Raw genomic sequence first — 15,000 nt, forward strand, 5'->3', positions numbered from 1 at the left:
AAATATGGTTAAAAAGTCAATGGTATCAAAGTACTTATTTACCACTTTATCAGAATATAACTCTGGTCATTTGATTCATCATTATGTCCAGTTACAAATAATCAGGATGTTATACCAGCAGCAAATTGGGTCATGTTTTCGTGATATTTTGACTTGGAGTTTACCCCGGTAAGGATCTCAGACATACCTTGTGGTGTCAGGCAGCAAACGAGGAGGGAAGGTTCATGGCAATATTTAATATTTGTTAACGCCGTGACGTTCTGAGTTTTTGCACATTCCGAAATTCCCCAACACGTCCCACGTTCGTTATCCGTGAGTGAACACGCGTCCCCTCTCTTGAACTGTGAAGTCAGTTCTTAAAACGTTGAAAGAAGAAGAAGAGATACTTATTTTTCTCATAAGAATGTGAATGTTAATGGAATGTTACTATATGGTGAACGTATCTGTAGTCTGTGTTGTAATAACCCGTTTCTCCCAATTTATTATAAAAGAAGCAACTTGACAATTATGGTCAACATTTTAGGAAATATGTGAAATTTACCAATTTTTCATCAGATCAACATTTTCTTTGGCCCAAAAGAATGCTATATAAAATTTATACCTTCCTTTGGGCAACAGATTAATCCGCCATCTTGGTCACAGTATGTCATCTCCGGTGATGCGAATGGCCTAGTACCGTCCTTTGCGCAGGACAGCCCTTGAACACAAATTCCAAATTGGCCCTCTGGTAAAGTACAAACATCACCTGCTTTTAGTTCCTTTGGCGAAAGGGCCTCTTCCGGTGTGCCTAAAAGAAAACATAGAAATAACTGCATGCTATGGTTAAGATAGTTTCTTTACTCTAAAATTTACATTCCCGCTGTCGCATGCAGGGGATAGTGGCTTTCGTCATCAAAGCACCCACTGTGCACATAACTAAGTAAATGTCTTCAAAAGATCGTAAGGTAATAGTAAAAGAAAAGGTAAAATGAAGAGGGGAAAACATCGTTCATACCTCATCGTAAACACTCCACACTCAGGTTTTATTTAATGGAGTAAGATCTATATAAAATTTTCCATACTCTCGCTTAATGGCACTTTAAAAACCATTGCTAATGGAATGCACTCTGGTAGGCATTACACATTTAAAAACAGAAGCTCGCCACCTAATTAGTTGGCCAAACCTTTGATCAACTAATCTTAGACTAATTGGCAAGTGAGTTCCCTTAATGTGTATCCGTTGGCGCTTATAATAAAATTTACTATATAAGGCACAGAGAACATAATTGTTAAGTATTCGAGAAATATAATTTTCCCTAGGCACAGGGTCTTTTCTTTAACATGAAAGTTTTAATTCAGAACAACACATAATAAGAACAGTGAGATTGGAAAGGGAAAAATAGCCCTTAATTAAATTTGGAATAAATAGTGAGTAAAAAATTACTGCAATTGACTTAAATGTCGGCTCCTTGAAAATTAACAAGCGTCATCACGGCCTGAGCAAGTGGAATAGGGGAAGGAGCTAATATGGGATAAGCAAAACCTTCAACTCATTTCGGAGAATGAGAGTTTGTAAATATTTTGTAGTTGGGAATACAAATAAAATTCAGAGAAAAACTGGCAGCTAAAGGAGTACGAAGGACACTGAGAAAAGAAGCCCTTGGAAAAGTAGATTAAAGATGATTACTGAATACTGAGGACCAAAATGTACTTTCAGTTGACTTAGCAGATGAAATATCTCAAGACATAACAATGGGATACAAGAAATTTCCAACTGAATTAATGAAACAGTGGAAGTTGCATGCGTAAGGAAGACAAGCACCTTCAACCGACTTTGCAAGTTTGCCGGAAAAAAAAACTAGAATGACAAGTAAGGATGGGCATGAATCTTTCTTGCAATTACTGCACCTCCGTCTGGACAGCAAATAGTAGCGGTGGGGCGGTCGCAGAATACGTAATCCTTCAGACTGAGGAGATGATCCAATGCAGGACAATCACCAATGTCTCTGCAAATACCGTTCTTGCGAGTACTGTTGAAAGTGCATCTCTGGCCATGGGCAACAGGACGGGAACCTCTGAAAAGGTAGGTAATGTATGTGATTAAAATGTCTTCTCCTTAGGTGACAGTACCATCTCGTTTGAAGAAAGTACAAGCGGAAAGAGGGGATTTATACGAGTATTAACTTACTGTTAAGCGATACAAAGTTGTAACTAGTTTTTATCATAAGCTATGCTACTGCTAACTTTATCTTACAATAAACAATAAGTAAGGTAAACAGAAAAAGAAAGGGTAAACAAAGAACAATTTTGTCAAAGAATATATATCTATCCATTTTTATTAATATTCATTAATAATCTAAGAAAAGTGAGTGCTCCAAAAACACCGTTACACCTAAAATGACACTGTTATTTGCTTCTGTACATCTACAAAGAAGACTCAACGATAGAATTGAATTGAACTGAATATAGTATTTAGGTCAAAGGCCAAGCACTGGGACCTATGAGTCATTCAGCGCTGAAACGGAAATTGGCAGTAAAAAGGTTTGAAAGGTGTAACAGGAGGAAAACAGTTGCACTATGAATCAATTGTTAGGAGAGGGTGGAAAGTAAGATGGAAGTGAGAGAATATGAAAGGAGATACAGTTAAAGGAACGAAAGGGGTTGCAGCTAGGGGCCGAAAGGACGTTGCAAAGAACCTTAAGTAATGCCTACAGTGCACCGCATGAAGTGCACTGACGGCACTATCTCCCTAAGGGGGGCTTAACAATAGAATGTTAACTTCTCTTACACTCGCATTGCCACTCATTACCGTTTAGCACAAATTCGTATGTTACCTAGACGCTAAGGGTCTTTTTCGTTCTAACTACTCTGCCCGTCGAACATATATTGTTAAGTTCCTACCTGTATTCTGAACTCCCTTGACTTGTGAATTAAATGCCCTTTTCACTAATTTATTATCCTCCTTTGTTGCATACGTTACCAAACCACTCTTAAAATCTTTTTACATATGCTAACCCTTTTTTCTTTATTTCCATAGCTTCTCCATATCTATATCTGTCACAAATACGGCCTAAGAACGTCTTATATACCAAACAAATAAAGAATCTTAAACTTGTAATTTGTTTCCTTACGGTGCCTCAAACAACCACACCCACTTTATTGAAGGAGAGTGGGGTCAACAGCACTTCTTAAGACTCCAGTATTTTGATTCCCTTTCTAATTGCTCCCTAAAACTTACAGAAGTCAGTTAGTTATGTCCCTCCTCCATCATTAACATTCATCACCCAATCTTCTTGACTGATTGATTGATTATGAAATTTAGGTCTTGAAGACCAAGCGCCGGGAACCCATCACGATTATTCAGCGCCGTAATGATTGGCTTCTACTGTCTTCATAACCTTATTCTAGCTAAAATTCACCCTCAATTTTCTCATCTTATCAATTCTTCATTCAAGAGCAGTCTCTGCATTTTCCCTTTGTTATCATCAGTCAACGTTTTATGACCCGACATCATCAGCCATTCCACTTTCTATTTACACCACGTTCCCTTTACTGTTCTGTCAGTGACATGTCTTTTCTATTCAGTTGTGTGCATTAAGCAGTCATGGAGTCAAAACACACCGCTGTCACTCTTCCATCTCCATATTGCTACAAGGACTTCAATTTTCTCTTAAAAATACCTATGCGAACGTCAATTTTCATATTTTTATTTATTAATTTTTTTTCATAAATCGGTAAGTAATTCTGCTGGAATAATCTACAATACTATTCCTGAGGAAGACGAAGTTTAGCTGCTTCAAGCATGCATTGTTCCTTGACGAAGACTCTTCTTGTACAAGGTTTTTGTCACGCAGACAAATTTCCATGGCTTTATATTATTTGTAATTCCACGCATGCTTTACTCTCAGAGGCACAAACTATTTCACAACCAGGATCCAGAAAGTCCTTTTCTGGATCCTGCTCACAAACATTTGATCATTACACAGTTTTTCTGACCACGCCTACATACTGTACTACTTCCCTTGTCCACCTTCTAAGCACAACTTCACATAATTGTCATGGCACTGTGATATCTCTCTCTCTCTCTCTCTCTCTCTCTCTCTCTCTCTCTCTCTCTCTCTCTCTCTCTCTCTGGTTAATTAGGTTAATTACCTCCTTTTTTCGGACAACAGACTCCTCGTCTCCCGTCCTCCAACTTACAGAATATTGGGAACTTGGCTAGAAATGGATCTTGTTCAGCAGGGCAGTTGGGCAAATCTTGGCATATGCCCACACCAATGTCCATATGGCACTTTATATCTGTTTTATATAATGCTTGGTGATTGGTTTCCCCTGAAAAAAATAGTGTGAGAATACTGAAAACAAAAACATTCCTCAAACCTTGCACCACACGACTTTGCCAGTGTGAATATATCTATATATATAAAAATGGATGTATGTATGTATGTTCCACATCCAGTCTGAAACGCATTGAGCAATTTCAACCAAACTTAGTATACTGTACATATCATTTGCTATCCCGAAAAGAACGTTGTGCTGGTAAGACATCTCTGGCACCGAAGTAGGGGTGTGGGAAAGGGATGACATGTAAAAATAACCGAAAATGACAGATATTAGTGTCTAATCCATAGTTTTCGAGATTGCTGAGATAAACAGTGACACTCCCGATGCCCTTTAATTCCAAGTTCAGCCCCGATAGGAAGGGGGTGACAAGTAAAAATAACTGAAAACAACAGATATTAGTGTCTAATCCATAGTTTTTGAGGTTGTTGAGATGAATAGTAACACTCCCAATGCCTTTTAAGTCCAAGTTCAGCCCCGATAGGAAGGGGGATGAGAAGGGGTGGGAAGTGGGTGACATGCGAAAATAATCGAAAACGACAGATATTGGTGTCTAATCCAAAGTTTTCGAGCTTGCTGAGATGAATAATGACACTCCCAGTGCCCTTTAAGTCCAAGTTCAGCCCCGATAGGAAGTGGGGGTGAGAAGGGGTGGGAAGGGGGATGACGTAAAAATAACCGAAAACGATGGATGTTAGTGTCTAATCCATAGTTTTCAAGCTCACTGAGATGAATAGTGACACTCCCGATGCCCTTTAAGTTTAAGTTCAGCCCCGATAGGAAGTGGGGGTGAGGAGGGGTGAAATATAAAACATCAAAAATGCTGGGTAATGCACATTAAACAACTATCTTAACAGAAGAGAGAGAGAGAGAGAGAGAGAGAGAGAGAGAGAGAGAGAGAGAGAGAGAGAGAGAGAGTTTATTGGTTGTAATAGAGTTTTCCACAAAAGCACACAGTGTGTGTGTGTGGTGTATATATATATATATATATATATATATATATATATATATATATAATAAATATATATATATATATATATATATATATATATATATATATATATATATATATATATATATATATATATAAATATATATATATATATATATATATATATATATATATATATAAATATATATAATATATATATATATATATATATATATATATATATATATATATATATATATATATATATATATATATATATATAATGTATGTGTGTGTGTGTTAAATTCAGCCACTCATGTCTTTCCGAACTTTTCTTCCACAAATCTTCATTCATCCCAGCTTCCTTTCAAAGTTCTCATTCAAATAGGTGTGGATCTCCCAGTTCTTCTGGTTTTCACAGGAGCCCGCCTGACACTATCACGTACTATTCTGCTACAGGTTATGCGAAGGACATGTCCAAAACATCGACTACTCATCATCATTGCCTCTATGTATGGGACATCAGTAATTTTCCCTATAGTATCATTTCTCATTCTGTCCTGCTATCTTATTCCGACTACTCTTCTTAAAGCCTTGTGCTCAAATTGAGAAAATCATTTAGATACAGTTTCAATGCCATACAATAAATCATGTCCATATAGCAATACAGAACGTACTATATAAATATAATCTTAATTTTAAATACAATTCAGTCTTTTTAATTTCCAGATCTTACTCAACCAGCCCATTGTTTGATTGGCCTTCTTCAGTTTTTTTTCACTAAATTCCAACTCAGAGAACTTGTATTGGACATAATTGTTCTTAAATATTCTTAAATATATGAATGATTCAACTTCTTTAATCTTCTTTTTTGCCTAGTGTTATTTCAACCCCCTTTGTGCAAACTCTGTCCTCTATTCTATATATATATATATATATATATATATATATATATATATATATATATATATATATATATATATATATATATATATCTTTTTCTTTTTTTTCTTTAACGTGCTTTTCCCCATTTTTTTGTATGGGGTAGGCACGTGATGCCTTTTGAAGGACTTTTTGATCTGGCTTTCAGGTGGACCTGTGGTCTCGATCGGCTGCCCTGCCTGACATCGCTTAGACCCCGGTAGCGTATGTTTCATGTATCATACCCGACCCAACGCCCTTTCTTCCCAGCAGCGAGAAGTTATTGCGCGGGTATGGCGAGAGTTCGATATATATATATATATATATATATATATATATATATATATATATATATATATATATATATATATATTATATATATATATTAATAGTCCCATCTCTAGATACACGATGCATTCATTTTGAACAAGCTTTGTAAAACTTGTGGAGTTTTGCTGACTAACATCACCTCCGTATTCTAAGTCTGCCAACTTTCTATCGTTCATCCACTCTAAACTTTCTCTTCCATTGCTGTCGAGTATTTTTATTTTAAAAGGTAAGAAGGACCAACATAGAGGTAAAATAACATTCACTTAGAGCACCCCTCTGTTTACTGCAAATGTCCCTGACAACTACTTTGTTCAGGGATAATTTCAGTTAGCTTCACATATTTAACGGGAATGCCATAGCGATGCAAGGCCTTCGATGTTATTCGTCTTTAAATTTTCTTATTCAACAAAAGTCTTCAGGAGAGGATTTTTAAATTACGTACACTGCTGCACAATATCCCCTAACACAAATATTTGAACTGTTCAACTCTTGCTTCTTCTGAAACTAGTTCGTCCACCTGTAAGCTTTAATCATTTACTGTCTTCAGCCTACTGAGAATAAGCACTCTCCTCGAATACATGGCTTTGTCAACATCATCATCACTGTTTGTCCATACATTGTCTCTCATCTCTTTTCATTCTTTGTTCAGGTTCACTGTCTAGACTTGAGCACTTTGCACAATCAATTTTGACTTCATCTTTATTAAACTTGTCTGCAATGTACATTTATATTTATATTCGTATACCTTTTATTGTATCCCAGATCTCTCATCCAATATCCAAGGTATCCATCTTGTTACCCTATGTCCCAGTACTCCAATTCCGCCAGATTAATATTCTTGAGGTCAAACCAGTTTTCATTCATTGTCAGCTCCTCCCCAGATATAGTTTCTAGAAATGCCACTCTATTCTCTATTTCGACATTCGAGTGCAAAGCCTCTTGATGTTCATCTTCAAGAAACTTTACTGCATCAAATTTAGATAGTCTGTCAAACTTCTGTAGCGTGCTTTCATTATTGTTCTTTTTTTCACTCTCTCGATTAACAGATAAGAGATTTTTTTGGCTTCTGTGACTAATACCTGGAGATGTACAAGTATATCTGTGGGTATTCTTTTGTTGAAAAGAGTGCCACCCTTTACCAAATTATTTCCAGCGCATATTCTAATACATTGTACCCTATTTTCGTCTGCAATCTCTCTCAGTCCATCTTTAACTATTACATCCTCCATAACTTCATCGTTCCTGTCAGTTTCTGAAGGCATATCACTCACAACATTTCTCATGTCTTTTGCTGGCATTTCATCTATAACATACAGCATTTCTATGTAAATATCATCATTTTACTTCTTAGGAGAGTTCATTCTGTTGGTACAGAGAAGACTTTAATGTTCATATATACATATATATATATATATATATATATATATATAAAATATATATATATATATATATATATATAATATATATATATATATATATATATATATATATATATATATATATATATATATATATATATATATATATATATATATATATATATATATACACTGGGCACTTCAGGGTCATTTAGCGCTTTACGACAATGAAAAAGTGAGTTGGAGTGTTAGCACTTACGCAATGAAAAAGTGAGTTGGAGTGGTTGGACAGCAAGATGCAGAGTTCCAGAAAATAAAGTTGAAATGCAAGGTTATAAAGGTGGAACTGGGAGAAAATCAAACAGATGCACTAAAGAAGTAATAGTTAAGAGGTTTTGGAAAGCAAAACTGAAGAAAGGAAGCGGGAATGGAGGTAAAATAAAAGGTGGTAGCTACGAGTCGAAGGGACTCTGCAAACATCCTTTGGTAATGTCTACTGTACACCACGTGATGTGCACTGAAGGCACTACTCCTTAACGGATATATAGCGGTGAAAATTTCTGCAAAAACAACGGACGTAGGCGGAGCGAGAGCGTTGCATAATGAACGGCGCATGACCGCGAAATTATTCAACGCGCTGTGAACCATTTTATGACTAGTGTGAGTGTTCAAGGCAGGACATGGATTGTCGTACGGTGGCCATTCTTATGCTAAACAGTTCTTTTTGTTCCAGCGACATAGCCGATGGAATTGACGTTCACCCTTTTTCACATATATTCCGACTTTTTGTGTGTCAGTCTATTGTTCAACTATCTTAAAAAAAAGTCTATTTATAGCCTGAAACTCGTCTCTGTTGGTAGGTCTGGAGCCCATCCCAGGCCTCTTGTTTCTTGAACTCCATAGGCAAGGAGCCTCGCTGGCATCCGGTCGGCTTAATTAAACCAGCCAACTAGTCAATAACCAACTCTCACAAATTTCTCTTTTCCTGAAACCGCTGGTTACTCTATTTTCCCGGAAGGACGTTCTGAACGCACATTTCATCGTCTGTTTCTATGGAAGGCTCATAGCAGACGAGGATGGAATGACTCGTATTCCACATATAATGGATGAATTGAACTGAATTGAATTTAGAATTTAGGCCAAAGGCCAAGAACTGGGACCTAAGAGGTTATTGAAAGGTGTAACAGGAGGAAAAAAACCTCGCAGTTGCATTATGAATCAGTTGTTAGGAGAGATTTGAAAGTAAGATGAAGAAAGAGAATATAAAAGGAGGTACAGTAAAAAGAACGACAGCAGTCGCAGCTAGGGGCCGAATTAAGAACCTTAAGTAATGCCTACAGTGCACCGCATGAGGTACACTGACGGCACGCACTAACCCCCTACGGGGACATATGGTGGATGGTGAAAGGGAATCCTATGTTCATTTTGTTCCCTTTAATGGGACATAAATGAGGTTGCATATGATTTCGGTCCAAAACAAAACGCGACACATCATTATAGATGTCCTTGACTTCCGTCGCCTCTACTCTGCAGACCTTTGACATTTGGTTTATGCGAGATTTAACTTTCCACTCAAATGCTCATTTTCTTCTACTCCTTTTCTAGTGGTTTATTATAATCTTCACATTTTTTTCATTTAAAATTCTACTAGAGCTTCTTTTTCCTGACTTCAATTTTGCCAACATTGCCAAACGCAGCATCTATTTTCATGTTATTGTAATCGGAAGCACTGTTACCAGCAGTGACCCTAGAAACTGCCAATGGCTTGAAATGTGAGGGTCTTACTCTTCCTTATATTTCCGATCACCGATTGATCATCACGGAACAGCTGTCTCCCGCGCTCCTATATATACGGAAGTCATCTATTGTCAAGCTCTGTTCTAGATCATACCTTTGGTATTTCGGAGTTAAGAACGGTGTGTGGACGGCAATGAAGTTTACACTACGTGTTAATTACTCTAGTTTGCAGCTGCAGCTCTAAACTTTCTGTCTCAACTAGTTTTCCTGAGTATTTAGATACCAAGATCCCTGTTTAATCCCTTTACGTCTAATTTGAACTACCTGATTATTCTTCCCTGTATCACTTAATTTCGTTTACATATTGAAATGACGGAAGACGACATTTCTAGAAAGACGACACAGTTATCTGAAGTCAGTCTCCAACCTACTTTTACCTCTAAATACTTTCCTCAACTTCTATACATTACAACAGTGAATAAAAAAAGTCCTTATTTTTTCTGTAATAATTTTGAATATTAGTAATATGGTTTGAGGTTGTCAGTTGCTACCGAGAACTCACTTTCATAAACTGTATAAACATTCGTCTATGTAAGCACAGAATTAATGTAGTTTTAATTATTTTTCTCTATTCTGCATTCGTAAAGAAAAACTGCCAGAAGCATAGAGTCAGTTATAGAGACAAATTCTCACAAATTTCCTTAGATATCTTGCAGTAGAATAAGGCTTTCCTGAAGAAGAGTAGGAAATCACATACTAAGGTACATACATGCGATCCAAAATAATAAAACGCCAAGCACGAACCAGGATTGATCGAGTCTATTAATCCTGGCACTTCTTCTTCTTCGTTTAACGTGCTTTTTCCCATTTTTCATATGGGGTAAGCACGATGCCTTCTTTTGAAGGGCTTTGATTTGGCGTTGGGGTAAGCCGTAGCCTCGATCGGCTGCCCTGCCTGACATCGCCTAGACCCCGGTAGCACATGTGTATGTGTATCGTGCCAAATCCCCAGCTCCCTTTCTCCCAGCAGCGAAGAGACGTGAGTGGTTAGGCCGACAGTTCCTGGCACGAACTACGATAAATAGCATGCATGTACTCTAGGGGAGTTAAGAGACACAGTTCATATGTCTTTTCAAATAGAAAGGTGGATATGCTAAGCCACATTTAACAGAGCTAATGGCCAGTACGTAACGTCCCTCTTTCGATTCTTTTCAATTTTCTCTTTATCCCCAAAAGCCTGACCTATGTTAATTCCCTTCCATTTTCATTCCGTTCACCTAATTATTCCACGATTTCTTCCAGATGCCTTTCCCGTCTTTTGAAAGGTTTCGTCTCGCCCATGTGATCGAGAGGCCCGACTGAAATCGTATGGGGCGCTGGCGCGATCTGGAAGGACCGCCGACAGGATTTCTCTCAATGATTAGAATATAGAACGTAAGGGCAAAGACCAAGCACTTGGACCTATGAGGTCAATCAGCGTTGAAACGGAAATTGACAGTAAAAGGTTTGAAAGGTGTAGTTGCACTACGAATCAACTGCTAGGAGAGGGTGGTAGGTAAGATGGAAGAAAGAAACTATGAAAGGAGGTACAGTAAAAGGAACGGAAGGGGTTGCAGTTAAGGGTCGAAGGCACGCTGCAAAGATCCCATGTAATGCCTACAGTGCACCGCATGAGATGCGCTGACGGCACTACCCTTCTACGGGGATTTGAAAATTTTACGGTTAACTCCTCCCCTTTCCAGCGGAGCATTTAGTTCCTCTGCTCCAGGAGATCAAGTCAATTAAATTGGAATGAACGAACTTGGTAGTTGCTTTTTATACTACTTTCTCAGTAATAGTCGGGTCGGTCTTCACACTATGGTCCTAAGTGGAAAAAAATAGCAGCAGTTCTCGTCTCGCTTTTCCCGTTCAGTTGTTCGAACTAGCCCAGTGGTTATCAGCTATCTATTATATATATATATATATATATACATATATATATATATATATATATATATATATATATATATATATATATAGATATACTGTAATATATATATATATATATATATATATATATATATATATATATATATATATATTTTAATCATATGGTCAACAACGTACTTTGTGTTTTGTCCTAACGATAGAGGAAGCCCACCAAAAACTGAGGTAATGGAAATGCATTTATAAGCATTCGGAAGGGAGCATTCCCCACCCTCTTTCAGATACAAATGGTTTAAAGAGCAAGCTCATATAAAGAAAAATATTGTAGCTAAAAACACTCAAGTAGTTGGAAGTAAACAATCCAGAAGTCCAGTGGTAAATGAAACAAAAACCATAGTAGTCGTTAACAAGTTATTACTGAAAAGTATTCTTAGTTGTAATTTATATAACATATATATATATACATATATATATATATATATATATATATATATATATATATATATATTATACATAGATATACACATACATATATATATACATATAGATACATACATATACACACATATACATATACTGTATATATATATATATATATATATATATATATATATATATATATATATCTATATATATATATATATATATATATATATATATATATATATATATATATATATATATATTAATTGCTTACCATTAATTCAAGCGAAACTAATGTAATAGGTAATATATTGATGCTGAAAAATAGAAAAATGGAGGCCAAAATGATAGGCCTGCAGATGTATTACTAAAATCTCATTTATCGATTGTCGAGAGGAATAAACAATTCCCCATAATAAGCTTTTTTATACATGATGTGTTTAATGCTTTGGGTTTGAATTCATTTGAATGCATTTTCATATACACGATATTATTGAAATCACCATGTAGCACAATATTGTAGTCCACACCTGTTAATTAATAGCTTAGAAATGAATTTCATTATCCATTAACAAACATGTTAATATTTCTGTCTGTGCACAGCTGTCTTTAGTATTAACCCGGTATGTATCCACCTTTGTCAAAGTCCAGGTAAACCCATACCATATTACCTGATGAAAAATGGTGCTACTTTGACTTTTTATCTACGCGTCACCTACTCAAGAGATGCTAGCTTACGGGCTGCTGAAGAGCAAGAGCCCGTGCCAGCACAAGGCTGGCTGAATCTAAGTAGGGGTGCTCGTATTAAACATGGCGGAAGCTCTTGGGACTCCGTGTTTAGTACTAGCCCCTAGGGGATCAAAGTATTATATACACCCATTTCTATACTGTGAGCCGTCTACTTTATTTAGCATGAGTTTACCCTGGACTTTGACAAAGGCGGATACATAACGGGTTAATAACCCTGTCTTTCTTATTAAATTTAGTTAATATGGCATTTCTTGGGCACCAAAACTACACAGCTGGCGGTGATAGCGGTCACATCTTAGGCTCTGAAGTCCCTCGTTTGTACCTGCACGAATTACACCCGATCCTGGAATGCTTCAGTTTTAAGATTCAAGACGATAACCTCGATGTCCAGACAAATGGGAGTTAACGAAGCCTCCACAACCGCAAGTATTGATTACGTTCGAGAGTCATCAACCATCTTCGCACAATCGCGGCTAGTTTTTATCATAGTCATTGAAGTTTCTTCTCTTTATAATTTATCTGAACGTTATTCTTAAATCTTAAATTCTTATTAATTTCACATTTCAGTAATACAAAATCGGTTTCTGTTATATAAAGGAACTCTTAACTCTTCAGTAAACAAGGACACGAGGGCTGGATAAAGGCGAGTGGCAGCGTGTGCTTGTGTGTGTGTGTGTGTGTGTCGGTTTTTTTTTTTTTTTAGCTGATAGGTAAGATGGATGAAAGAAGAGTGAGGGCAGTTAACTAGCTAACCATGGTAGGGAATAGATTAGAAAGTGAAATATTAGTAAGAGTAATGTCAAGTGTGGTTTATCCACAATTTTATTGTTGGGGGGTTTGGGATCACCCAATTGTTGATGACTCTTATGAGTTGTAAACGAAGAGGTTTTTACTAAGCAATATGTTTTTTTAAAGTAGGAGCCATCGACTTCCATCGAACTTGATAATTAATATATATATATATAATATATATATATATATATATATATATATATGTATATATATATATATAATTTTAATATATACATATACAATATATATATATATATATATATATATATATATATATAAATATATATATATATATATATATATATATATATATATATATATATATATAAATATATATATATATATATATATATATATATGTATATATATATATATATATATATATATATATAAATATATATATATATATATATATATATATATATATATATATATATATATATATATATAAATAAATATATATATATATATATATATATATATATATATATATATATATACATATACATGTACATATAACTCAGAAGTAACCTGGGTAGGTAGTGAAATCTGTTTCAATATAAATCGAAGGGCTAGGACGAGCCAAAGCACCTTCTAATTTAAAATTTCATTGCGCTGCAGTCGTACTCTTAAAACATTTCAAACAATACTTCGTTCATTTTCAAGTCCTAAAACTATAAAATGTCAAAAGGTTATTAGTGAGTATACACCTATAAAGCATTTACAATAAGAATCGAAAACTTTACAAAAACACTAGTACTGAAAATGAACGAAGTATTGTTTGAAACGTTATTTTAAGATTACGACTGCATCACAATAAAATTTTGAATTAGAAGATGCTTTGGCTCGTCCTCGCCCTTCGATTTATATTGAACCATTATGTATGTATGTATATATATATATATATATATATATATATATATATATATATATATATATATATGTATATACTGTATATTCATACATACATACATATATATATATATATACTGTATATATATAATATTTATATATATAAACATATAAATATACATATTATTATATATATAATTATATATTTAAGCATTTATGTGTTTCAATAGGCCAAGAGGAAATGGTGACATAAAAAGTAATGACCAAGCACTTTCGTGTTTCACGTACTTTCCCCGGGTCGAATGTACAGTACAATTCAGTTACAGCAAAGAGAAGACCCCGCTCATGGCTTTTGATGAGAAGGCAAGCGAACAATTAATTTAAAAGCCGGTTGTCTAAAAATGCCGTTTATAAGTAGTTCATTCAGCCAGAACATATCTGAATTTATTATTAAGAAGTTCTTACAAAAAATATTTATACTACAAAATTAAAAAAATGTTGCCTTTTACAATATCCTTACAGTAAATAATTTCTTAGGTGCCTTAAACTCATTCATGTATTGAAAGAGGTGGCTGGCCCGATCTACTATTCTTACACCGTATTGATGTTTCAATATTACTTGCAGGCTGCTTGCGGCTTTGTTCGATATATCTTTTATTG

The 15,000-nt window shown here is 35.4% G+C and overlaps 1 protein-coding gene across 1 annotated transcript in view; it reads right to left on the reverse strand.

Annotated features, from left to right (window-relative positions):
• The window catches only part of LOC136833058 (uncharacterized), a 22,177-nt gene extending 15,047 nt beyond the window's left edge, over nucleotides 1-7,130 (reverse strand). Inside the window, exons 1-5 of the mRNA XM_067094704.1 lie at nucleotides 7,055-7,130; nucleotides 4,132-4,311; nucleotides 1,888-2,052; nucleotides 602-787; nucleotides 188-355 (exon numbers count right to left, since the gene is read on the reverse strand). Of these exons, the coding sequence (XP_066950805.1) occupies nucleotides 188-355; nucleotides 602-787; nucleotides 1,888-2,052; nucleotides 4,132-4,311; nucleotides 7,055-7,130 (775 nt within the window). The remainder of the gene's footprint in view (nucleotides 1-187; nucleotides 356-601; nucleotides 788-1,887; nucleotides 2,053-4,131; nucleotides 4,312-7,054) is intronic.
• Between the last annotated feature and the right edge of the window lie 7,870 nt (nucleotides 7,131-15,000).

This window comes from Macrobrachium rosenbergii, chromosome 51, assembly GCF_040412425.1.
Source record: "Macrobrachium rosenbergii isolate ZJJX-2024 chromosome 51, ASM4041242v1, whole genome shotgun sequence".
Lineage (NCBI taxonomy): Eukaryota > Metazoa > Arthropoda > Malacostraca > Decapoda > Palaemonidae > Macrobrachium > Macrobrachium rosenbergii.